The following is a 27558-nucleotide window of genomic DNA, read 5'->3' on the forward strand; positions in this document are numbered from 1 at the left end:
AGATGCCGCTAAAGGGTTTTCTCTAAATCAGAGCAAAGTGCCTCCAAAAGTTCAATCTCCTCGCGAGAATCGGCCCGCTGTGTAATCTGCAGAAACCCCCGAGGTGCCCGCTGAAGAAATATAATCCCAGGATCATATCTTTGTACATTAACTCTTGTTTTAAACCGAGTGCGTGCAAAAGAAGGGAGAGGGAGACGGGAGTGGAGAGCTATGATTTCTTTCAGGCGAACCGCGGCTCCCCTGAAGTGGGCATGGATGCATTCACAGCCTGGGTGGTCTCTCTACTTTGGTGAGCTGTTGCTAAGCAGCTAATAATAGTCGTGTTTGCTGAGTAATTTCTGCCTTCCTCGGCCAATCAGAGCCAAGCAATACAAGCCTTCTCCCAGCCATCTGACGGCCCTGGAGGCGGGTTTTTGCTTTCCTTCCCCCCTAAATGGAGAGAGAGGCTTTTTTTCTATTGAATCAAGGCTCACAGAGTTCCAGGGCCTGGTGCATAGAATGGTTCAAGCGAGTGATCGGTGCGGGTAAACTCCCCAGTCTCTGGAAGAAGGTGAACGTTTTCAAGCTTCGCTCTCCGGGTCTCTCTTAAAAGCGCACAGTTCCCGTGAATGTAGAAGATCGCCGGGATCCCCCAGATCGCGAAATGTGGGAATGGAAGGCGCAAACTTTGACTCGCCATCGCTCCGAGGAGTATGAAGTTTGCCAGACAGCGTCTACTTTGCTGAGGATTAAAGTGGCCGTTTGGTGGGAGCTAAGACGGTGTGTGATTATCCTAGCCCAGTCGCATCCACAACATGGCCTCGGCTGTTAACACTGCGGAGCGCCGAAGGACAGAGGAGGACCATGTTCAGCAAAACAGGAGGAGGAGAAGGAGAAACCTGCGGCATCCGACAGCGGTTTTAGATTATCTGGAACGGCCGAGCTATTGCGATGCTGCCTTTGCGCTGGATCAGATCTCAAAGGTGCATTCCCAGTTTGTAAAAATCCTTTCTTTTTTCTTCCTTTCTGCACACCCTTTTGTGTTCCCTATTATTATCCGAAAGCGAGATAGTGAGAGCTGTACGCCGCCGGACCATTGCTTTTTACTCGTGTTATCAAGCAATCTCTTAAAATCAGTGAAAGTTTGAAGCAAGGGTAAACAAAGCTTAGCTCTCGGAACGGTGCTTCCAGAACTGCTGCAATATTAGTAGCAGGGGAACATCGGGCACACTTGCAGATGTGTGTGTGTGTGTGTGGGATTTCATGTCTCCTAACACGCCATTTTTCCAGATAAATATATTAAACCGAAGAGGATCCCGGATTATCTATTGTTTTAAGAAAGCACGGGAAGCAGTAAAGATCCTGGCTGCGTGTTTAAGGTTTAAAGTAAACAAAAAGCGAAGCATTCTTTGAGCGATGGTATCTGTTGAGAGTAGGGTTCTAAGCTGAAATCCATGTGGCTGCCCTCTTCCGTTCGCAAATATTGTCGTAAGTCTCAGATGGCTGCTGCACTTCCTAATTCAGATCACAGCGTCCTGATACTGCTATGGAAATGAATTACTCCAGCTTATGATGTTTCAGCAGAGCAACCACGTGGATGTACTATTTGCTACTATGTATTCCATTAGATGTTGACCCAATAAATGTGGTTGTTGCATTGAATGTGCTACTTGGGAAAACTTAACATGTTGATCCTCTTTTGATGTTTAACACCCCTCCCCAAAAAAAAAACAAAATCGTAAATGCATTTGCTGTCATCTTAATTCATTTGCTGAGAAATGTAGATTTGAGACCACGAATCTGTTTGCAACATCTGTATTTCACACCCCGCAGTATCCTGTCACCACTGTCGCTAGATTTGCAATGATACTCCACTCAGACAGATGATGTGACAGTCGCTGTAGGGACCAGCCGTCATCTTTAGTAACGTAATACCTCTACCCTCAATGTGTTTTGAACACAAAAGAGTCGCCGAATGTTGCAAGTTTGGGTAAACACCTTGCGATATGAAAGGTTTATTTTCTGATTGAAATACTTCTTACTGTGACTGGCGGTGGGCTATCAGAAGGAGTGCTGTCTCTTTAAGGACGCGCGATTGTCCGCTGAGTTCCCCTCAGTTCCTTAAAGTCTCTCATTCTGGTCTTTTATTTTCTAGGGAAAGGCTACTGGAAGGAAAGCGCCGCTGTGGCTTCGAGCTAAGTTTCAGAAACTGTTGTTTAAACTGGGCTGTTACATTCAAAAGAACTGTGGAAAGTTCTTCGTTGTGGGCCTGCTGATATTTGGGGCTTTCGCAGTGGGATTAAGGGCTGCTAATCTAGAAACCGATGTCGAGGAGCTGTGGGTGGAAGGTAAGAGGAGACTTTCTGGCCATTTTCTTTCAGCTTTGAAACAAATAATATATGTGCTATTAAACGTGGAGGGGTGGGGGGTGGAATGAAGAAACATCGTCCCAGAGTGGGATTGTTTATTGTATGGCTGTTTTGGCCAAGAGCCAAGGGAAAGTTACAAAGAAGTTGCTGTAATCCATAATGATGAATTTCTACGTTTGTGCAAAACTTGCTGGAACCTGGTGTTAGGGGTGATGATAGTGATTTGTGGCATATTGTTTAGGAGAGGCGGGTGAGGTCTTAAAAAGTTTTTTTTGTAGTTTAAAAGAGTGGAGCTTGTCAAAGCCGCCATTTTGTGAGTGCCCCCAGCAGCAGAATGTGATCAGTGCAGCTCTCTGTGAGAGAGAGAGAGTGTGTGTGTGTGGTCCTGTTTTGGACAGCTTTCAACTTTCAAAAAAAACATTTGTCTCAGGAAAAAAGTGAAGTCGTACAGACTGGAACGCATGTTTGCAAAGTAGATTAATGTAACCTAGCGGGTGGTGACGTATGTTTAATATAATTGCAGTTAGTATTGCATTAAAAAACAAGTTTTCCATAAGTCGTGTTTTTTTTCTTCTGTGGGAGGAAACTTAAGTTCAATTAAGAAAGATTTTGTGAGCTTTGATCTACATTCTAGTGGTCAAAAACAATGGGACAAAAATGGTGAATTGTTAATTGATGCATGAGTAGTTCACGATCTGAAATGCATTTAGTGAGCTTTTAGCACTGCAAATGAACAGTTTTTATTGTTTGGGAGGGAGAAGTGAAAACATTGTTGTCTCAAAAGTTTCTCACAGTACTTTTACACTAATTAAAAATGGATTGTGAAACTTCTGCAGCGGAAGATACTTTTCTTTAAACTGTTATTCTAATATATATATCAAATGAAACTTTCATTTGTGAAAGTTTTTATTTCTTTATATTGATAAAGTCTCATGAAATTCAGTAAATGCCACTTTATAAAATAAAGTTTCAACGTGTTATTTTTATGAGTAATCCTCTTGTGGTTTTATTTTCATTTATTCAAAGTTTTTATTGCTACCTGTAGTTGTGATTTTTTTTCTTCCAAATGATTTTTGTCTTCTCATTTGCTTCACATACTGCCTTTGTCCCTCTGTCTTTCTTCCTCCTCCCCAAATGGCTGACAGCAGCAGGAATCTTATGTAGCTGTGTGTGTTCTCAGTAGTGTGTGTAACGCTTTGGTCACGAACATGGGCTCTGCACAAATAAACCAAATGAGCAGCAGTTGCATATTTCTGTGGTTAAATGTATAAACAGAAGGGAGTGCAGAGTGAGGAACTGAGACAGAAGTTGTGGGGGGCATGGGGTTCTGTATGGGGGGGACCAGTTTTCTTGGTTGGCGAAAACTGACATCATAAATGATGGGGTTGAAGGGGGGACCATCATAAATAATGGGTGGGGGGATCATTGTGAACAACAGTTTCACAACCTTTATTTTCAGTCCATCAATTTTCAATCAAAAAATTTTGTAACATTTTAGTGCAAATTTAATTTGACCCATTGCAGAAAAGTATTGCTTTCATACTCCACCCATCACTAGCTACTGATGGAATCCAGTAAATATACCTTGCTGATGATAATGTGCTGAGATTCACATTAAAATTGTATCTAAAATTGATGAGGATACAGAATCATTTTAGTTAACTTGTTGTTTTGATAATTTATAGAAAGAACATATAGATATTTCTAAAGTTATTGGATTTTCATAATTCATTGCAGTTGGGTATGTGTGCATTTTTGCATATTGAAAAATGTGTACAGTATCTACCCCATGCAAATGAAGATGATGTTTCCAAATCTAGTCTTCAGAAGGTTCATATCTAAAAGACTATGCTCACTAAATACAAAAGGATTTGCAGTTTTCTTCCAATGACTCTTATAGTTTGGTTTTCCCAGAAGTTAATAAATCATACTTCATAACGTACCACTGTGTCTTTCTACAAGAACATGGATTTAAATATTGTACAAATTTATAGCCAAAATATTTAAATTGTTTATAATAATGTACTTTTGGAACAGTGTTACAAGATGCATAATCTTAATGTAGTCACTTTTTGTACCTCCTTTATTATTTACCACTTCAACATGTGAATTCTCCATTTTTTGCTCCACAGTTTATTCACCAGCAGGTAAATTTGAGCAGTATGAAATGGTTACCAGCCAACTATTCTCTTCTAGCCATGATTGGCAGGTGCTCCTTAGGGGAAACTTGAATGTAGATGTAATTTGTTACTAAAATTGATATGGTTATAAGCTTCTTGAGAGTTTTCAGACACAATTTTCTCTTGAAACTGGCTTTCGTATCAGTCAATTGATAAGAATAATTGAGCACTACTGTATCATCACGAAATTTATATACAGTGCCTGGCACTGTTGGTATCTTTCAGAACAAACTACCACTTATTCAGATCATGTATCCAATTGAAGTAGTTGATGCCAACCGCCTTGTTAATAAACAAAAGGACCTAAAATATTGTTCAGTGTTTGGTTAAAACAACAGCGTTCAAAGTCATCTAGGAAAAGGACCTCACTGTTCAGATCAGATGTATTTTCTGTACTGTGCCATTGGATACTAAGCCAAAATATACCTGTTGGCATTGAACTGGATGCATTCAGTGGAAATTAATATATTTTCTTCTGGAAAGAAAATCCAGTTGATTACAAATATAACATCCTAAAAGAAGATCTCAAATTGGAGTCTTTCTCACCTTATTGACAAATACTATTTATTTCTGTTATTGTATATTTCCCAAGTATTTCAGCAATTAAGGCATTTTTTGATGATAACTATTTTCAGTTAAATAAATGATCTAATTAGTTGAATACTCACTATTTATGAAAAGCTTAACATTTACCATAAACGATTTAAATAATAACCTGCTTCCAGGTGTTTTGCACTTTAAGAACAAAAGAAAGAGTGAAATCAGGTGGGGAGGGTAGGGGGCTTCACCCATTGAGGCCATTTCTTCCACAGACCTATTGTGTTTTCCTTTCCAGCTATTTTGTTTTCTGCCTACATAATCCTTGACGTCCAAAGGCTTTTAAGCATGCATACCCAGTACAAACAACATCTTTGGCTATTAGACTTCTAAATTCCTCCTGTGCACAAAATTGTGCACCATGATATAAACTAACATTTGGCTTTCTCTGGAAACATTTTTTTTAATTTTAAAGATGTTCTTTACAGAGCTTCCCAGTTCATATGGTAAAATACTCCTGCAGTTTGGAGCAGGAGTAGACCATTCAGCCCTTTGATCTTGCTGCACCATTTAATAAGATCATGGCCATGATCTTGGTGTTTCTCAACTCCCCTTTGACATCTGACCCTCATAATCCTTGACTCCCTGGTCTATCAAAAATCTCTCTAATACCACCTTGAATAAATTCAATGACTCAGCCTTCACTTCTTCTTTCTGGAGAAGAGAGTTCCACCATACTAACTACACTTTGAGAGAAATAATTCCTCCACACCTCCATCTTATGATGGTCTTGTGTTTGAACTGTGCCCCTTGGTTCTAATCCCACAAACAGAAACATCCTCCCAAAGCTACCCTATCAAATCTACCATCAGGATCTGTATGTTTCAATAAGATCACCTCTCGTTCTTCTAAACTCTTATGGATGTAGGTCCAATCAATCCAATCCTTCTTTATACATTAAGACCTTCATTCCAGGAATGAGTTGAATGAACCTTCTCTGAACTGCTTCTAACCAAACCATACACGTAAGAACTAAGAGGAAAAGTAGGTAATTTAGCCCCTCAAGCCTGCTCTGCCATTTAATACAATCACAGCTGATCTTATTTTGGCCTCAACTCCATTTTCCTGCACCTTCCCCATAGTCCTTCAAACCCTTATTAATTAAAAATCTGTCCACTTCATCCTTAAATTTACTCAATGTGCCAGCATTCCCCATGCTGTGTGGTATAGAATTCTACAGACTCACAACCCTTTGAGAAAAATAATTTCTCCACATCATTGTTTTAAATTTGCCACCCCTTATCCTAAAACTATGACCTCTTGTTCTAAATTGCCCTACAAGAGGAAACATATTGTCTGAGTCGACTTTGTCAATCCCCTTTATCATCTTGCACACTTCAATTAGATCTGTTCTCATTCTTCTAAACTCCAGGGAGTATAGATCTAAGCTGCCCAATTTTTCTTTATAAGACAAACCCCTGTTCTTTGAAATCAAAATACACGGTATTCAAGGTAAGCCCTGTACAGCTGCAGTAAAACGTATCCACTTTTATAATCAGTTCCCCTTGCAATAAGTGCAAATGTTCCATTTGCCTTCCTAATCACTTGCTGTACCTGCATACTAACATTTTGTGATTCATGTATCAGGCCACACAGATCTCTCTGTACCACTGAGTTCTGCAATCTCTCTCTATTTAGATATTATACTGCTTTTTTATTCTGCCGAAGTGGCAAGTTCACATTTTCCCACATTCTACTCCATCTGACAAAATTTTGCCCACCCATTTAACTTGCATATATGTTGCTTTGCAGACTCTCATTCTTCTCTTGACAACTTAGTTTCCTATCTATCCTGGTGTCATTGACAACACTTGATACCATACATTTGGCCCCTTCATCCAAATCATTGACGGAGATCGTAAATAGTTGAGGTCCCAGCACTGATCCTATCATTTCCACTTGTCACAATTTGCCAACCTGAAAAAACCCATTATCCCTGCTGTTTCTTGTTAATTAACTGAATCTTTATCCATGCTAATATGTTACTCCTTACACCCTGTACTTTTAATGTGTGTACTAACCTTTGATGTGGCGCTTTATCAGATGCTTCTGGAAGTCCAAGTACATCGCATGTACAGGTTCACCTTGATTATCTTGCTTGTACTTATTTTCAAAAAAACTTTAATAACTTAATTAAACATGGTTTCCCTTTCATAAACTCATGATGACTCTGCACAATCAAATTATAATTTCCTAAATATCCAGCTATGACCTCTTTATTAATGAATGCTAGCAATTTCCTAAGGCAGATGTTAGGCTAACTAGCTATAATTTCTTGCTGTCTTCCTCCCTTTTTTGAATAAAGTATTACATTAGGTATTTTACAATCCACTGGGACCCTTCCGGAATCTAAGGAATTTTGGAAGGTTATAACCAATGCATCTACTAACCCTGCAGCCACTTCTTTTAAGACCCTAGATGCAGGCCATCTGGTCCTGGGAACTTGTCAGCCTTAGGTCTAAAAGTTTTCTTGGCACCTTTTCCTTAGTGACGATGATTGTTTTGAGTTGATACTTGATTTTCAAGTATCTTTGAGAAGTTTTCTAAGTCTTCTATAGTAAAAACAGACACAAAATATCTATTGCATGCCTCTCCAATTTCCTTATTTCATTATCAGTTCCATAAATGCATTCTCTAGGGACCAACACCAGCTTTAATTGCTATTTTCCTATTTAAAAATTTGTAGAAACTCTTATATGATTTTAAATAAGTAGCTTGCTTTCCGTCATTCTCTGCTTTCTCTTTTTAGTTGTTCTTTGTTGGTTCTTAAAAATAGACCTAACATCTGACCACTAATCTTTGCAGATTTGTATCATGTTTTTTTTTCAATTTGATACTATCCTTTAACTTCCTTATTCAGTCATGACTGATGCGTCATTCTCAAAGAGTCTTTCTTTCTCATTAGGATATATCTTTGCTGACAGTTATGAAATAGCTCCTTAAAAATCTGCCACTGCATTTCTACTGTCCTACATTCTAACCTAGTTTCCCAATTCACTTTTGCTAGATCTGCATTCATATACTTATAATTATCTTTATTTAGGTTTATAACACTAGTCTGAGACTCATACTAAATTGAACATGAAATTCTATCATGTTATGATCACTATTGCTAGAGACTCCTTTACAGTGAGGTTATTGATTAATCCTGACTTATTGCTCATTACTAAGTCCAAAATACATCAACAGAACAAAAATAAATCAATCCACCACTACTAAAGATCGAAGTATGGCAATTCAAAATTAAAAGCAGAGTAACATTAGTAATTTACTCTCAGATTATGCTACTACCATTTATTGTGCAAAATAAACTTTGATCTGGATTACAATTGTGACGGTACGGTCAGTATTAACAAAGTTGGAATTCAGTTCCACGTGACCATTTACCAACATGCAAAGAACATCAATGCTTCCTATAACATACCTCAAGAAGTACTGTTACAGTAGCATATAAATTTAAGACAACACAATTGTTTGAAAATTCCTTTCTTCACCAAAATATTTTATGCCAGTTTATGCACTTACTGTCAAAATACTGAGATAGGTTCTTATTCACTAGTTTGGTTTGGACTTGAATTGCGTTCTCCCAGTCAGTATAAATAAGCAGTCCAGGCCACAGTGAACTTAAGGGTTCACATTGTGTAGTGTAACTGAATCTTTTGATCACCTCTGTGTCTACATACTCTACTCTTGCATCCTTCAATTGTTGTGCTCCCCACTTCGAATGTTCATATGAACATATGAATTAGGAGCAGGAGTAGGCAACTTGGTCCCTTGAGTCTGCTTCTCCATTCAAATAAGATCATGGCTGATCTGATTGTAACCTCAATTCCATGTTCTTGCCTATGCTGAGCCTTTTACCCCTTTGTTTATTAAGAACCAATCTACCTCTGTCTTAAAAATATTCAAAGACACTGTTTCCACTGCCTTTTGAGGATGAGAGTTCCAGAGTTCCATATGATCTGTACAAGGTTTATTAATTTATTTGGAATATTACTCAAATTCCACCAACAAATTTTAATACTCAGCTGAAACAGTCGAAATGATTCCATATTTAACCTAAATAATATAATCATTTGACATCAATAGTATAATTGTATACATGTATTATAGGCTTCAGCTACATTCTCAAATGCTTATTCCTTTTGATTGAGATTTCTGACTCCCAATAAACTACAATGGAAAGTTTGATTTGTGTAAAAGATACTACAGACATTGTTATTGCAGTATTCTATCGAATGATCCACTGTTATACAGTTGCTGCTTGAAAAATATTTTCTCCATGTTGTTCCACAAGAATGCACAGCTCGCACAAGGATGAGTATTGCATTATTGACTGCTGTTGCAATCTCAAACGTACATTATCTGTTCTTCCGGTTATACAAGGGTGACCTCAAGCCAAAGCTCCCTTGGCCCAGATAATCTTCAATTGAGGTAATGGCCAATGCTTCAGTGAAGCTTCAATGATAGACATTCTAAAAATGGAATCCTAGCCACATGAAATATTCGTTTTTTTAAAAATGAGAATAAATAATGTTCTTAAAAACTTGTTAACCACTTTGATCGCTACTGAAACAACAATATAATTTTTAAAATGTGACTCATAATCCATACCATTAGAACTCTGAAGGTTTTGTCTATTTTATTGGCCTATGAAGAGAGACTAAATAGACTGGGTCTGTACTTGTTGGAGTTTAGAAGGATGAGGGGGGATCTTGTAGAGACGTTTAAGATAATGAACGGGAGGGATAGGGTAGAGGTAGAGAGATTCTTCCCGCTTAGAAAGGATAGCAGGACTAGAGGACCAGCCTCAAGATAAGGTGGGGGGACAGTTTAAATCGGAGTTGAGGAGGAACTTCTTCACTCAAAGGGTGGTGAATCTCTGGAATTCTCTGCCCGTTGAAGTGGTGGAGGCTACCTCGCTAAATATATTTAAGTCACGGGTAGATAGGTTTCTGATAGACAGGGAACTTAAGGGTTACGGGGAGAAAGCAGGAAAGTGGAACTGATCCACTTCAGATCAGCCATGATCTTATTGAATGGCGGGGCAGGCTCAAAGGGCTGGATGGCCTACTCCTGCTCCTATTTCTTATGTTCTTATTGACTTATTTTATTAGAGATTGGGTTACTGCTTCACCCTCTTTGGGCCTGGCTAATCAAGTAGTCCATTTTGTTATTTTATATATTCATTCTGGTTTAAGCAATGTTTTAAATTTGGATTATATACAATACATGGTGCAGGAAAGATCATCCAGCCCAACCGACTCATGCCAGAGTTTATGCCCTACTGGTGCCTTGTCCCATTTTTCCTCCATATAAATGTATCATAACCCCCTATTCCTTTCTCTCTCTTATACTTGTCAGACTTCTCAATAAATACATATATAATGTTTGCTTCAACTTGTCTGCAGGAATCAGTTGCAAATTCTCATCGTTCTTGGGTAAATAAGTTGCATCTGAATTCCCTATTTGTTCCTGATTTAGTCACTTCCATTTACATAACCAGTACTTTTCTCTTGAAAGTTTAGATGAGATTCATTTTTGTTTGTTTTCAACACACTGGTAACAATTCTACAGTTGTACTTACCTGGTCATTCGTTGCCAAGATGTCCCAAAATGTATTAATAATTTATAGTCTTGAATTCAATATTAAAATAGCTCTTTTATTATCTTTTTGATGTTGGTAAATGTGGATGTGTCTTCCACTAAATTACAGTCATGTCATGAGTGTTCTGCCCAAAGGCAGGACCTTGGCTCATTGTCTGCTGATGCTTCATCCTGAGTTGTTTTCCTTTCTGTTTGACATTGCCTTCCAGTCCCAGGAGCCGGATGAGGAGCAGGTCCAAAGAATACCCCAGTCAGGACAGGAATCAAATCCAGAAGTGCTATTACGAATCACACATTGGCCACCTAGCCAACTGAGATAACCAGACTCCCTTAAATTATAGTGTAACACCTAATCTCTTGTGCTTCAAAGGACATTATCACATCAAACTATTCACTCATTGAAGATCTCTTCCGCCACTCTAAATCTGTAAACAGGACACCTCAAAAATGTCGATTAACTTGTGTTACATTGGTTTTAATAAATTTTTCCAACATTCAGGTCAATGAAGCACCATTTGAGTCTGGCAGAAATGCCAATATGTATTTTAAAATTTTTTTCCTTAGTATTGTGCTGTAATCAAGTATCACACATTGCCTAATATGCATTTTTTAAAAAAGCATCTTCTCTTGACACATACAAAGCTCTCCTTACTGCATTGGACAATACAGGACAACATGTGGGTAAAGCACTTGTAGATTGTAAGATTTATTTTTACAAGGCTCTGACTCTCAAATGTAAAACAAAAAGCTTGTATGTTGGATCGGTATTTAAACTGTATATATCTGTGCTTGAAGACTAAAATAAGACAGCTTCCAGATGTATGAACTGAGTGATCCATTTGTTTAGATTATGCTGCACAGCTGATGCCTAGATTAGTGCTGGCTGGACGAAGCTATGGGAGATTTGTCTGGTTTCCACGATGCCATGTTTATATTTCATTTGGATTCCTCCTTCAAAGCTGACCTCCCTGTGACCTGCTGATAGGCTATGTCCACTAGGATACTGGCTTCATCTGGGCTACAACTGATCTCAATTGAAAAATTCAGATTCAGAGTTTTATTCTATTCTGTTTTTATTGTCCTGCTTTGAGATTAATTTTGTCCAAATAATTGTGACCTTAATACTGAGATGCTGCTGGTGGAAGTTGGAGGTAACTGGTTAATTACATCTTGTTGAACTTTGGAAATGTATTATATCAAGACTGTATTACTATATATGTAGATCAAGATGTGCAGTTCTCTTGCATTTATTATTTAATTAGCTTAAAAAGTAGTTTAGTGCCATTGTTGATGGAAATGAGGGCAAAATGGTTGATGTTATCAGTATATTTAGTGATAAATTTCCAAATAAAACTATAACAAAAGGGAAAGGAAATAAATGGCTAGTGTAGAGCTTTTAAAATAGTATAGCTAAAAGGCTTTTGGCCCAAGGCTAAGGGATCCTGCCCAAAAATGCCATATGTATTACACAATCATGCATTGCAATGTAAACAGAATACTGTGCCATGGAAGCAGGGTGGTCTAAACCTCCATCCCTTTTTCCTCCCCCTCCCCCAGTTAAAAAATCTTCTGTGCTGTGAAATGACCACAGTAGTTGTAGTGTTATTTCTGTTTTGGCTGCTGAGCCAGGTTTTGGAACAAAACTGACAGTGAACATTTGAATTATTATAGACTCTGCACTGCCAAAGAACTGCAACTGAATTCAAAATCCGGTAGAATCTGGGTCAGATCCAATTGTCTCATTGTTTTTCAACAGCTTAATATACATATAAAATATATATCCGTGTTTATATTTGCCAACTTTAGTAACATAATGTATTTCTCTTTTTGTCTCTATATATATATATTATATATGTTGTGTAATTTCTGCCAATGGTACAGTCCAATTTTACCATCATTGCCTTTGATATAGTGTCCATTAAAAGTGAAGTCAATTTGAAATGTAAGTATCTTTACGTTGCATCTAAATATACAATATTTATATGATTTATTCTTTGACAAACTCTGAAGGTGTTTGATAATTAAGTGGCTCAAAATATTGTGCAAAATTTTCTCTTTCAAATTAGAAGGCAGTCTTTTCCCTCAGCATTCTGAAGGTGGTTGTAGCACAGGTATCTTTCAACAGTCCAAGATGATTTTATTGTTAATTAGTAATTCATTTATTCTCTGTGAAATACTGGAGGAGGAGATTTTTTTTTCTGTCACTTTTATCTAACTAGTTTTATTGTTTTAATACCTGCTGTAAAGAGAACCCATGCGCTTCATTCTGGAGATCTTGGGAAGAAATGGGTGGATCTAGTAGTTTTTCTTTTTTTTTAAAGCTACTGTTTCACATGGCTTGCAAAATATATCTCTTTTTTTTGTTTCCCACACCAATTGATTTATCATTTTGCTTGCAAGCAGACTTAGAATGTTAGGGCAGGAACACACTCACTTTTTTCTCGTAACTTTTTTGTTGCAGGCCGAAACCAGTTGACTTGAATAAATTTTTCTGCAGTCTGAATGAAGCCAGCAACGTGGAAAAATCTTGCCATTCAGGGTTGTCTGAATGTACATTTCAGCCACACAGTAAGCTGTATTTGTAGGCAGTGGACTGCTAAATACAACCATTTTTCGCAGCGGAGAGTTAGACAGGTGATTAGCATAATTAGCACAGACCAAGCTATACATATGGAAATGCTAAGTGTGTAAATGCCAGCTGCGGTGTAAAATTTATGTCAGGGGGTCGACAGGGCTGTGTGAAAGTATTGTGTTACAGCTGCAGGTCAAAGCCTCCATTCCTTACCCCCTTTCTTTTGATAGTGAATGCGCTAAACAGAAGAGAGGAGAGAAAGAACGGGAAAGAGAAGAGAAGAAGGAATATAACAGATAAGGCTTTGATAAAACATCATGATTGCTCTAAAAGTTTCTATTTTCTTTAGTGAGTTTGTTTTTATTCTTTTTCCCACCTTCAGTGCATCTGTGTATTTGTTGACTTTAACCATTTCTCGTCATAATTTCCATACAATGTTGCACCCATTTTAGTTTCTGAAATTTGTGAAATACTTTTGAAAGGAAGCATCTGTTTTGGTTTGCAGTGAAATATAACAACCACTGACACATATGTAAGTGTATTTTTGTGTAAAATGTTTCTTCCTTGTGCACAAATATCAATTTGGTAACAAAACTGAATGAGAGCCTACCATATCATGGTATGTGATCTTTAGGAAGATAAAAAGTTTAGATTTCTTTTTTTCAGATTTCTAAAGTTCCTTCTTATTTCCTGACAGGGAAAAAAAGCACTAGGGGGATATATTTGAGCGCATAAATTTCATTTTCTATAAATTGTTCATTCAGTTTTTGGTTGTGTATCTAATTTGTGATAGACTTGTGGTGTCAGTAGTGGAGTATAGTTAACATCACACTGACCCTGTGATGAAACTTCCTTGTGTCTGCAGGGGGTCCTTATGAGTCGGCCCCTAATCCAGCTAATCCTAGTCGCAACAAAATCATGAAAGTGGCCCCCAGTGATGTGTGTTTCCCTGCACAGATGCAGAAGGAAAAGTGTTGGCTATAAATCACTCTGAAATGATGTTCCATACAGACTGGGGAGCTTGTGTGAAGCTGGGGGCGGCCATTGTGTTTGCCCCATGTGGCCTACAGTGGAAAACCAATGAAAAGAGACTTTGTTGCCTAGAGGTGAGACCTGCTCAGTACTGATCAGTGATGTCAGCTTTACAGAATGTGGATAAGAGGAGTTTTGGGGTCAGTGTGACGCAACAAAAGTGAACGTAGTGACATGAGATTTCAGTTTTTACCAGAGTGTAAGACACAAGTTTTTTGTAGTAAGACTAGTCAAGTAGATGTTAGGATTTTTTTATACTTTGGAACTCAAATTTATTTCCTTCGATATCATTAGTCTTATGTGTTGCAACGAAATTCATTTTTACAAGAGGATAGCCAAAAGTTAATTTTGCATGGTTTTACAGTTATGAATATTTACAGTTCAAGTTTACATTCAACAAAATTATAATTTTCAGTTCTATATGCTTTTTTTATTTGTCATAGAATGTGGGCATCGCAGATCCCTAATTACCTGCAGGAAGGTGGTGGTGAGCCACTTTCTTGAATTGCTGCAGGAACACCAACAATGTTGTTAGGGAGGGAGTTCTAGAACTTTGCCCCAGCAACAGTGAAGGAATGGCGGCATATTTCCACATCAGGCTGGTGTGTGACTTGGAGGGCTATTTGCAGATGGTGGCGGTGCTCCCATGCATCTGCTGCCCTTGTTCTAAATGGTACAGGTCATGGGTTTGGAAGGTGCTGTCGAAGGAGCTTGGTGAGTTACTATGATGCACCGTGTAGATGGTACACAGTACTGCCACTGTGAGTAGAAAAGGGATTCAATGTTGCTGGAAGGGGTGCTAGTCAAGCAGGCTGCTTTGTCCTGGATGGTATCAAGCTTCTTCAGAATTATTAGAGTTCATCCAGGCAAGTGGAGAATATTCCATCAGCTCCTAGGGTGGTAGCCTTGGGTGATCAGGAGGTGTGTTACTCGCAGAATTCCCAGCCTCTGACCTGCTCTTGTAGCCACAATGTTGAAATGGCTGGTCCAGTTCAGTTTCTTTGAATGGTGAGCACCAATACGTTGATAATGGGGGAATTCAATGATGGTAATACCATTGAATTTTGAGGAAAGATGTTTGGATTCTGTCTTGTTGGAGTTGACATTGCCTGGTGCTTTTGTGGTGTGAATGCTATTTGCCATTTATTAGCCCAATCTTGCTGCGATGCACAGTCATGCAGACCAACTATCAAGTCTGATCTGTAACTGTCTGTTAACTGATCCAGTTAGTCAGGCACTGCAGTTGTTCTCCAAACCAGCCGTTAGGGTGGAACAAAAATCAGCCCAAGGTTCTTGCTTTATAATCAGAAATGTTGCTGGAAAATAGACATGTCTAAAGAATGGCTGAAGGTGGAATCAGTTTAGCTATGCATTCGTGCTGAATAGTCTGATAACACTTACTTATGCATGATATTAGAGGCTGCTAGTATCACTGGAATGGTACCCCAGCATGATTTGCCTCCTTCAGGACAGAACACTGAAACAGCATTTATTTTTAAGTCACAGAGCTACAAATCTTAATCTTGCTTTTGATGAGACTGGTACTGATTCATACATGATAGGGTTGTGAACCTGATCAAATTTTTTGTAAAGATAGTAAAACGTGATTTTGTTCATTTTCATATTATCTTGATGGAAGAGTGCAGGTTTCAAACTGTGCTCCTAGGGTGGAGGTAGGACATTTTCCACGATCCAGGGTGCTAGAACTCCAATCAGAGTCCTATCTGTTGATAATGCAAACAGTGGCCTGGTTTTTCTATCCATTCCAAGTATCAGAGCAGCTGAGGAGAGGAACTTCCAAGCTCTGAGGGCAAGCTGGACATGGAATGTGTACAGGTCACTCAGTAGTACATTTGGGGTTCACCAGGAGTCCAAGCTTGGTTCCAGCCCAGAATCCCTACTGGAAATCCCATAGCACGATAGGCATCAGATCACAGCAGCTTTTATAAATAGTTTTTTTGAAGACTGTCAATGACTGATCATTTATTTTCACCAAGCCTCCTCTGGTAAACTATGTGCATCATGATAAAGGCATCCACAAATTGAATACAAATCAATTATCTAATCTTTATCTTGGAAATTTTAACAGGGTTATAAGTGAGGATCACTAGTTCCCACTCTGCAAACGCCTACTTTGACAGAGCAGGTCTAAGGATTATTGGGTCTATTTTGATTAGTTATGGCGTCAGCACTATTAAGAATCTGGTTTCCTGTAAGAGTTAATCATGATGCCTCTGTTATTAATATTGAAGTAGACTGGGTTAGCAGGAGATACTATCTATTAAACATTTATCTTCCCATTGCCATTTTGGATGGGAGATTTTATCACATATTCATCTTTTGTGGTTAGGCTGGCACGGTGGGTGGTTTGACCACCAACAGTGCTGTTGTTGGCCAGACAGCAGGAATGACTCAGTGGGGATTAATTTTCTGATTTCTCTTTTCCATATGAAGTCTATAACTAGTTTCTTCCAATCAATATAGCTGAGATTGGAAATTTATTCTAGTGAACATTCTCTTTTTAAGATGGCTTCTGTGAACTGTGGGTAACAGAAACCATATTGATTTTGTACTAAAGAAATTCAATGTAAATAGTTGACAGAATAGAAATGTTCCAAATGAAAAAAATTACAGAATGTTGGCAAATAAAACTATAATAAAAAAAAGGAGCTTTCCTAGTTGTTTCCAACAGAACAATCACACTTCTTGGATGAGGCATGGGGACTTTGCAGGCAATGACATGATTTGACTTTGACTCACTGGGAAATATTGTTCTGATCTGATCATGCTCAGCGGAGAGTATACATAGTGAAAACTTTGCATTGTGCAGGACTTCAGAACTCCTAAGACTTCATGGCATTGGTAAATAATTTCAGTAAACCATACCCAGTCCAAAATTTTTTTCAATTAATTAGTAAGTTAAACTACTGAGGCCTTGCTGCAATATATATGTCTGTATTTCCTGATTTAATAATAACATTTACAGACATCTGATTTCAAGATTCTATCCTTTACTTACAATTTCAAGAAGTTAAAATACATCTTGCATAATCTGTGTATTTACATAGTTTCCCTGAACACTGGTAATTATCTAAATAAAAGAGGCCTTTCATCTTCCATTCATCAGCACAATTGGCACAAGTGTAAAGGGAACAATAATTTACACTGCATGAGAAGAGAGTGCTGGACTCTGATTGGTAGAAGCATTGCCATGGAGAATGAACCAGTTAACTAATGACTGACAGTTAACTGCCAAAACCAGGCAGGTTGACTTTAATTGGTCAAGGCATTGCCCTGGGGAATGAACCGGAGACTGGCTGTCATCCACTTTGTTTAGTTGAAGAAGACGCAATGTATGTACGTGTTCTTTCTGTCTGCAAAGGACAGGGTCCTGTGTATTAATATATGTAGCTTCTACAACATATTAAGTGAGCCACACTGTAAGCCCGACTGATGATCTTAAATTGGTTTACAGTCTAATCCTTAGCAATATACTTGGAAATATATCAAGCAACATTTTCAGCAATGTATCAAGATACTTTATTACAAATATTGACTGGGGTTAAGACAGTAGCAGTAAGTTAACTGTTGACCTGAGTGTTCCTGAATGTGAGAAAAATGTCATCATTAGATTGTAATTCCTCTCTATGATACTATTAGCATAATAATTAACAGGAAAATATTTCTGGCCTCTTGACTAGCTTTGGGTGGACATCACCAAAATTATTCCTATTTTGGCCCAAACTAAAAATCTACCCTATGGCGTGCCATGATCATACATCTGCAAGCTTAGCTTGAACTTCCATACGATTCCATTGAAAAGCTGAACATAGATGAATTAGAAGAAGGACCTAAGCATTGGTCCTGGCTGGTTTCCCAATGTGACAGCGTGGGGCTGGGAAGGGAAGCCATAGTCTGGTAACAATTGGATAGTCTGGTAACAACTGGGTAGATGAATGGAATCAAGCAACAACCTTTCCATAGAGCTAGACAACAAGAACAGGAGAATGATGTGGTCAGTCACTTCACATAGCCAAGGAGGAATATTGCTTTATGGCTGGTGTCTACACTAGCATTCACTAGTGTAGTGGCAGAATGCCAGATTGATCAAACAGAGCTGCGGAAGAAATGACCGTACAGCTGGGAGACAAGGTGGAGTGGTAATTCTTGAGAAGAGAATGTCAAGAGTGTTTTTAAGGAGGAAATAATGGTGGTAGTTTTCTTAGAACAGTGGGGGCAGTGTCCGAGAAGTGGGACATATTTACTCTGCCAGTGGATGTTGGAAGGATGTTGAATGGTAAGGAGTGGGAATGTTATCAATAAACCAGAAAGAAGATGAATCTGGGGAGGATAGCATGTGATGGGAAGGATCTAGAGGGAAATAGGACTTTATGGCTACAGTAGAAAGGAATGACTTGAAGGGCAAATGGAAGGGAGGTGGGGGTGGAGCAGCAAAGCCGTGATAAACTACCTTCATAATGTGTTAGAAACATCCTGACCAACTGGATCAATGTAAAAGTACAGTGTTTGATTTCAGATGATAATTCGGACTCTTGATTATTTCAATAGAATAGGAAATAATTTGCTTTTATCATTACAGCGTTCAGTTACAGTCAGTTAGGTTTATTTTATATTGTGTAAGGTAAAGTTAGTTTTTATCAAGAAGTCCTCCATTCACCTGCTTAGATTCTTCTACAGATTTTGTAATAATCAATATACAACACTGTTGAATTGAGTTTTATTGGTTTGATATGCATGGATATTGGCAGCAAAGAATAGTTTCTGTTGATCTGAAATACATGGAAATGTTCAGGACACAGTGTGGAATAGAGAAATTGACCTATCCATGATGATAAAACAGTATTGTAAGGAAACTGGAATGACAACATGGCAGAATGTTTTGTTGCACAAACTGCAGTTCATTTTTATATGGGTTGAAGTTCCACTTAAACCTGTATTGAACCATCGAGGTAATCAAACGTCAGTGCTTCGGGGAGCTTCAAAACCTCTTGTAGCTGAGTAAAATGTGTATAATCAGGGAACATGAAAGTTTGTCCAATTTCTGTGAATTGCCATTGATGATTGCAAAATTCCCATGAGGTATTACCAAATATGGTTTTAGTAATGGCATTAAGAATGTTGAAATTGTGACTTAGGCTGGAATTTTCTGGCCCTGCCTGCAGGCAGGGTCTTCTGGTCCCACTGAAGACAGTGGATTTTTGGCTGGCTTATTACTTCACAGTGGGGCCAGAAAATCACCTGGTTTAAGCAACTAGAAGTAAATCAAAATGTGTGTGATGGAACAATCGAAGACTAGTCAGTGCGATGTTTCCATCAATTGAAAACACTTCTTAAATTACTTCAGGAAAAAGAAGATTGAATTTGAGATGATCCTGTATTCTGGGATGTGTAAATTCTGCTAGGCTCCCACAATTATTGATGCTGTGTCCCAGAGATAAAAGGAAATAACATGCTGAGTACAAGAGATGAGAATATTTTCTTCTCCAGATCAGAAGATATAATCTCTAAATTATATTGTATACTTGCTGTTTCCTCCTTTTTATGTTTTATTGATACTATCAGCTTTTCAATGACCACAAGTTTATATTTGCTACCGTAGTGTTTTTGTTGTTTTGGCCTATCTAAAATCAGATGCCATTTGATAGCAAGAGAAGCAAGTTTTATATATTGAATATTATAAAATCTGTACTAGTGATCTGAATGTCTGTCCTGAATTTAAGGTAATAACCTGAAAATCAGTGTTTATTAAAACCCTGCACTAAAAGACTATGAATTGTCAGTGATCACTGAAGTTCTGCAGAGGGAAATCAGATGGACCTGCGCATTAGAAGTCAAATACTAATTTTGTATTTGTAGTAAATTCAAATGGAACTATTGATGACTGGATTTAGAGTTTTCCTTTTTAAGTGTTGAGTAATGTCATATAACATAGATCAGCAAACCATGCCCTTAAGATCTTTAATGGAATTTGACAGGAGCTTGTTTGGGAAATAATAACTAGTGTTGATAGTAAACAATTGGCCAGTTTGAGAAGACATGAAGAATGTCTTGTTTGTCCTGGTCAGGATTTGTCTTTGATGCAAATTAGTGTTAAATTCCACTGATCCCAAAAGGAAATATCATCTCGGGCAAGAATTCCTAATAGAGTCCCTTTGCTATTGAATGAAAGACTAGCTCTGCAGTTGGTGAAGTTCTTTTTTTTGTCTTGACCCTGGTGGGGATTTAACAAATCTTATTAAGTAATACATTATCTGTATGGATGTCAGGGGTCTTTACTGTTTCAGCTTTTTGATTAGGGTGATAGTGCTGGAAAATGTTACAGCTGTACTGATACTAAGCACTGATGCAGACAGTCTCATTGCTGGAGTAATAGAATCTCTGTGCTGGTGATTGTTAATGAACTGTATAAGTGAACTATTTTGGGCTCATTTCGTACACTGCTGATTGCTTTACTATTGCAAAGCCTTATGTTTGAGAGAAGTAGAAAATTCATGCAGTGTAAGTTCCACAGTGTAATGATTAATGAGAACCAGGACATAATTGTCATGATAGGAAATAATAGCACATAGGGCAAAAATTACTTTCTAGGCCCCTACAGTAATTTAAGTTTGAAGTGAAATAAAGTAATTTATTATAGTGAGCGTTGAGTATCTTTACTTCCAGTGTACCCGAATAAACACTGGAGTGTGGTGACTAGGGGATTTTTGCAATAACTTAATTGCAGTGTTAATGTAAGTGTACTTGTGACATTAATAAATAAACTTAAACCTCACTCGTTTTGAGGATAACCTGAAATATTTCCTATAGTAGTTTACCAGGTGGACCGTAAGTAAAAGTATCCTTGGTAAAGAATTTACAAAGATATTTATGACCAAAAAATAGTGAAGTTTTGCTAGTTAAACAGTAAATTCTATATTAGTTGCAAGTGCTGTATTTGGGTAGAAAAATATTCAAATAACTTTAGAAATTGCATAATATATTACTGTTTTCTACTTGAAAGAGGGACAAATCAATTTTGTTGCACAAAATTGCACAAGTACTGCAGAATATAAATTGAAAATAATTATCAATACACATATTGTAAGTAGCCCATTTGTTCTTGTGAAAGGTTGAGGGAAGGCTGGTTTCACTGCCAAAATCATGGTTCTTTAGTCTAGGACAATAATGGTAACATTGTTCTCAGAGAACTTGATGAGATACAGAAGAACATTTTAAATGACATTTTTTAATAAGTTAATTTGACCCATTGCATTCTTTGGCAATGTTTATTCAGGCTACAGGTACATATGAACCATGTGCAGGCTGTGGGAATATTTCAACTAAAATCATTGAATCCCTACAGTGCAGGAGGCCATTCGGCCCATGAGCAGAGTAACTGTGTGGGGTTGCGGGAATAGCGCCTGGGTGGGATTGTTGTTGGTCTGCACCGACAACAATCCCACCCAGGCCCCATTCCTGCAACTCCACACATTTACCCTGCTAATCCCCCTGACACTAGGGTCAATTTAGCATGGCCAATCAACCTAACGCGCACATCTTTGGACTACACATAAATTAACTACCATTTAAGGTGTAGCAGTAACTTTCATACCATTTATACATTGCGAATTTATTATCCCAGAATTTAAAATCAGCTATTTCATCGTCACTTTTATATAATTTGTACAGCAATAAAGCTTGTTTAATATCCCATATTGTTCTGGTACTTTGCAATGCACAACTAATTTAAAGTTAAAACAAAACATAATTAGATCTATTCATACCGGATCTAGGAGTGAATTACCCTATGATTAACATTATTTCTGGAAGTAGAGTTAATCTTTTAATCCCATTACACCTGTTTTGCAAAACGTGGACATTTAGTATTCTCATTTGTCTGTTTTTGTGGCTTTCTGTTATTTTTCATTTTCTTTCTTGTTTGTTTTCAAAGATCTCTCTCTACTCATATGCTGAGAAAGTCTTATTTAGTGCAGAAGGTGTTATTTAGTGCAGATCGTTTGTTTCTGTCCTACAGAATGCATTTTATAAATGTTTTTGTTATAAGGTATAAAGATCTTAATTTCCAATTTTAACATGCAGTTGTTTTCAGAAAACAATACGAAATGTAATAATTTTAAGAAATCTTTATATCTCCAAAGGAATGGCTTCTATTAAGCCTGGGACGTACAATCTTATATTTTGTTGCTGCCGTTTTCAAGTTCTCAGTGGCAAGTAAGGTGCTCACAAATAAGTGCAAACTTAAATTCTGAATCGGGAACTGAGCAACTAAAGGAACTCCTCAAAGCTATGTTAAACTGAATGTGGACTATACAAATAATATGACATGGTGGAGGAATGTAACAATTACTTTAGCACTTTAACATCCATCATGGCGTTGCTGACACTTAGTTGGAGGTTTTATGAGTAGCTATGTAATTTCAAGTAGTATTATCATGAGCACTGATTAAATAGGATTGGGAGAAACATGGGATTTCAACATTAATGTTGTAGGGTCTCAAAATCCATGACTACTTAGTACAATTTCAGGATCTCACAAGTACCAAGAGAGGTGATCCCATGGTTTTGAGACACTAATATGGTTGGAGTGGTTCTAAGATCATTGCAACAGATCTTAATCAGGGATCATTGCAGTAAGGATCCTGAGATTAATGACTATTGGGAAGGAAAATAAATTCATTCTCAGTGGAAATCCATTCTTCACAACTGCTGCTTAACACAATTCTCAACTAACTGTGTACTTAGTAATAGAAAAGTTGTTTTTACCTCAAATTAAATCTACCCAAAATAAATAATTGACATTCACTCTCTGGTTTGATTTTTTAAAAACCTTTTGGAAAATCAAGGATTTCACAAATCTTCAAATGATGAAGGGAATTGCTTTTCTGCTTCAAATGCATGATGGGAAATTCTGCAAAGTGTACATGCTCAGAATGCACGGTTGTGGCTGGAAGTTCTGTGCAACATTTTCTAAGCTAGAGGACTCAAGTCCAAGTTTAAGTTTTTAAGATATGCTGAGACTTTGAAGTAAAGTTTCAAAGAAGACATCAAGATACAAAATGAATGATAAATTTAATCATTATTATTGTGAGATATGTCTTAAAGTATTTTGTTTAAAACTTGTTTTGGAAATTATAAATTTCAGTTACTAAGAAAAAATGACAAACATAACATTTTTGATAAACATCTTGATTGGTTCATCAACAAACTGACGGGCAAGTGGCTAAATTGTAAATTAACATTATAAATATTTATATCCAGTTTCAACTTTAAATGTTGACTTTAAAATTCTGACAAGAATTGGATAGAAATTGCATGCTTATGAAATATTTTTAATAAGATAAATTAATATTCTAGAGTGTATGCAAAATGCTATGCATCAAGTCCTGATGCATTTCAGATCCACATTGAGGATTGTATTGAAGCTGCTGACAGGAAATTTCTTGTCAACACATGTATAAGGTATATGTTGCATATATACATATACTGTATACATCTGTACTACATGTTTCTACAGAATAATACAAATAAAGCAAAAGTGTAGTCATTTAAAACACAATGGAAAATGCAATATCTAGAAATCTGTCCATAAGCAATTGTGGCATAGTAGAAATGCACTTAGCAGAATGGTTAATCTTCAAACCTTAAAATAAATTGACAATAGTGTATTTTGTCAGCTTGTTCTTTTAGGGTAATAAACAGTCTGGCATATTGCTGCTGAATGGGCTGTGAGGACTCCAACCAGGATTGTGTCCTTGAGAGACATAAGGAAATGCTATTTTATTTTGTTTCTTTGTTAATGAAAATGCTGTAATCAATTTGTGAGGTACCAAACAACATAAGGATAGGTTTTTGTATTTGCGACCTCAGCGTTAAACATTGTCAGAATGTAGCACAGAGTGGAAAATTGGTTGGGAAGGATTGCATGCCTGGTGTACAAAGAACAACCCAGCACGGGAAACAGGCCCTTCAGCCCAACGAGCCCGCGCCGCCGCATCACCCTACACCTATTCTACCCTGCGTGTCTACGAATGGAACCCCTAACTTACCCAGATTCAGGGGAGAATAGTGTCAATTTGGTAAAACCAATCAGCCTAAGAGCACATCTTTGGGGTGTGGGAGGAAACCGGAGCGCCCGGAGGAAACCCACGCAACCACAGGGAGAATGCGCAAACTCCCACAGACACAGGCCCAAATCCATGAAGCTGCACAGCTAGCAGTGCTAGCCACCGAGCTGTTGCGGCGCCCATCTACCGGTCCAGGATCAAGCACACACACCGACACGAAGTACTAGGCCACTCCCGGAACTTCCAAGAGCAGCCCACGCACGACCCACCGTGTGCATGCCCCTCGTTTGACATGAGGTGGACCTCCACCTGCGGAATAAAAAGACCTATTCTGTTTTTTTCCCCATCAATTTAAACAAAAGGAAAATTAGGCAGACCATGTTATTGGCATGCAATCTTCCTCATTTGAGTTCATTCTGTGACCATCCCAGGCAGTGATTAATTCCCAGATAATTAGAATAAAAATCTATCTAGCAATATTTAGGAGAGTTTTATGGTAAAATATTTGTGGTATACATCAAAAGAATAACAGTGCGTAGAAGGAAGCCACAAAACTGTAACCTTATTGTTTAGTGAAATGTGCAAACTGGAGTTGAAGAAGTTTGTGCCTGTGTTTTGCATATGATTGTGTGACTTTCATAGTCCTGTCTCTTAATTTTTACTGCATGAATCGTTTCAGAAGTGGGTGATGATTAGTAATGACAACAGTGTACTACACGTTTTATGTTTAGTGATTCTAGTGAAGAAATTACTCCTTGCTGTGTTCTGAGTTTGTTTTATCACTATTCATATGGGAAGTGGCTCACCCATGAAAATGTGCCAGCCTGAACCCAATACCGAATCACTGAGCAATGTTGCAAATTACTCCTACAATCAACCAGCCTTTTAATTTTATATATGCAAATTTTTTTCTGTGCTTGGCTTTATTATTAGAAGTCAGTGCCACATGAAGCTAGATGATGGTTAATATCAGAAATTACGCCTTGTGGAGGACATATGGAAGAGTGTAGGAAGTTTTACATTCTGCAACTGAAGAGGAAATTGACTAGGTTGATTCTGGAGTTAAGAGGGTTGGCTTATAAGGAGAGACTGAGTAGACTTGGGACTATACGCATTGGAATTCAGAAGAATGAGGGGAGATCTTATAGAAACATATAAAATTGTGAAGGGAATAGATAAGATAGAAGCAGGGAGATTGTTTCCACTGGCAGGTGAAACTAGAACTAGGGGGCATGGCCTCAAAATAAGGGGGAGTGGATTTAGGACTGAGTTGAGGAGGAACTTCTTTACTCAAAGGGTTGTGAATCTGTGGAATTCCCTGCCTGTAAAGCAGTTGAGACTACCTCATTGAATATTTTTAAGGCAAAGATAGATTTTTGAACAGTAAAAGAATTAAGGGTTATGGTGAATGGTTGGGTAAGTAGAGCCAAGTCCACAAAAAGAACGAGCCAAGTCCACAAAAAGAACAGCCATGTTCTTGTTGAATGGTGGAACAGGCACAAGGGGCCAGATGGCCTGCTCCTGCTTCTAGTTCTTAAATTAAGTATTTGGGGATTCATTAAGAAAGCAGTAATTTGTAGAAAGATTTTACATAATACGAATATCATTAACAACAAATCTTGGTCATAATAACTGAAAAGACCCCTTTTTTTCCCCTCAGTTGGTGGTAGAGTGAGTCAAGAATTATCATACACACGACAGAAGATAGGGGAGGAAGCCATGTTCAATCCTCAGATCATGATTCAAACATCTCCTGAGGAAGGTGCTAATGTTCTAACAGTTGAAGCGCTGCAGCAGCACCTTAACTCTGCATTTAATGCCAGCAGAGTTCAAGTTTATTTGTACAACAAGTAAGTAACATTGCTTCAATCACATCTCTTCATATTTTCTAAATCGTGTGGAACTGTTTTCAAAATCAAATTAAATCTTTGTTCTTTATGGCGATTTGAGCCTTTAATGTAGGCTAATGTACCATATTGCCACTATTTCAGACCAGTTAAGTCTGGTCCAATCTTCTTGTTGAGGTGCAGTCTAATCTTCGTGATTTTTCATGTTTATCTTGCCGATGTGTATTTTTTTAACTAAGAATTTCTATTTTTTTTGTTCTTTTTATCATTCAGACAGTGGACCTTAGACAACTTATGTTATAAATCAGGAGCACTTGTAACGGAAACTGGTTGGATGGCTCGGGTGAGTTTGGATTCCTCCTTAAAATAAATGGAACTTTAAAAAATCAAAACATATTCCATTAGACAAAGTAATGTTTCATCTTTAAATTTTTTTAATATATGCTAGCTATACTTGGTGAGCTAAATGTGATACTTCTATATTTTTACCAGCTTATTGAAAAATTGTATCCTTGTGTAATAATTACACCCTTGGATTGTTTCTGGGAAGGTGCTAAATTACAGTTGGGAACAGTCTACTTACCGTAAGTAAATCTTAGTTACCTCTAGTTTTAGTTCCATCAATTAAAACTTATAGATTTAGATTCTTAGAAATTACTTGTGATTTTTCTTGCGTATACCGTTTTATTATAAATGTGAGTTATTTAAATAAAGATAACTGCAAGGTAAAGCATTGCCTATACATTGATTCAGGATTTTAATTTGTTCCTTCTCTGACCTAAGGGTCAAGAATATTGAAATTTTGAGGTTGTGCTGGTTTAAAAATGTCTGTCTGTAGAATATTATTAATACTTATTTCACTATACCCTCCTGTACTAAATGCTTTAGAAATGGGCATAGGCTGAAATTGCACCTTGATGCATAAACTGATCTGGGATCAAACTGTGTACAAATATCCCTGAAAAACACGCAACCCAAAATTGGGTTGGGGCAATTTTTGTGTCCCTGCCAGCCACCTATAACAGACGTCTTACATTTGTAGGTTTACTAACTGTTTTTGGAATTTGTGCAGAAATTGGTTGCATAGAGTAGAGCAGGCTCTCTAGATTCTTCAGTGGCCATTGTTTTTGACCTAGGGGAAACAGAAGTGCTCCCCCAAATCTGCAGTGTCTGATTGCTGTTCCACATCTACTCTAACCCCTTCCCCCAACCCCACTTCCTAGGCCACTTCCAGCGAAGCAAGTGACCCGATATTCATTTTTCAAATGGGCAAGCTGCCTGTGGAGTTGC

General features: G+C 37.7%; 1 protein-coding gene across 4 annotated transcripts in view; it reads left to right on the forward strand.

Annotated features, from left to right (window-relative positions):
- The first annotated feature begins 435 nt into the window (after positions 1 to 435).
- The window catches only part of ptch1 (patched 1), a 78605-nt gene continuing 51482 nt past the window's right edge, over positions 436 to 27558 (forward strand). For all 4 annotated transcript variants that reach the window (XR_013886674.1, XM_080188792.1, XM_080188793.1 and 1 more), the window contains exons 1-5: positions 436 to 962; positions 2135 to 2327; positions 26082 to 26271; positions 26542 to 26611; positions 26761 to 26852. Coding sequence is in view for 3 of the 4 variants with exons in the window: in XM_080188792.1 (XP_080044918.1) it covers positions 795 to 962; positions 2135 to 2327; positions 26082 to 26271; positions 26542 to 26611; positions 26761 to 26852 (713 nt within the window). In the remaining variant the exon portion in view is untranslated. The remainder of the gene's footprint in view (positions 963 to 2134; positions 2328 to 26081; positions 26272 to 26541; positions 26612 to 26760; positions 26853 to 27558) is intronic.

The sequence above is a fragment of the Carcharhinus amblyrhynchos genome, chromosome 5 (assembly GCF_965287045.1).
Source record: "Carcharhinus amblyrhynchos chromosome 5, sCarAmb.v2.hapA, whole genome shotgun sequence".
NCBI lineage: Eukaryota > Metazoa > Chordata > Chondrichthyes > Carcharhiniformes > Carcharhinidae > Carcharhinus > Carcharhinus amblyrhynchos.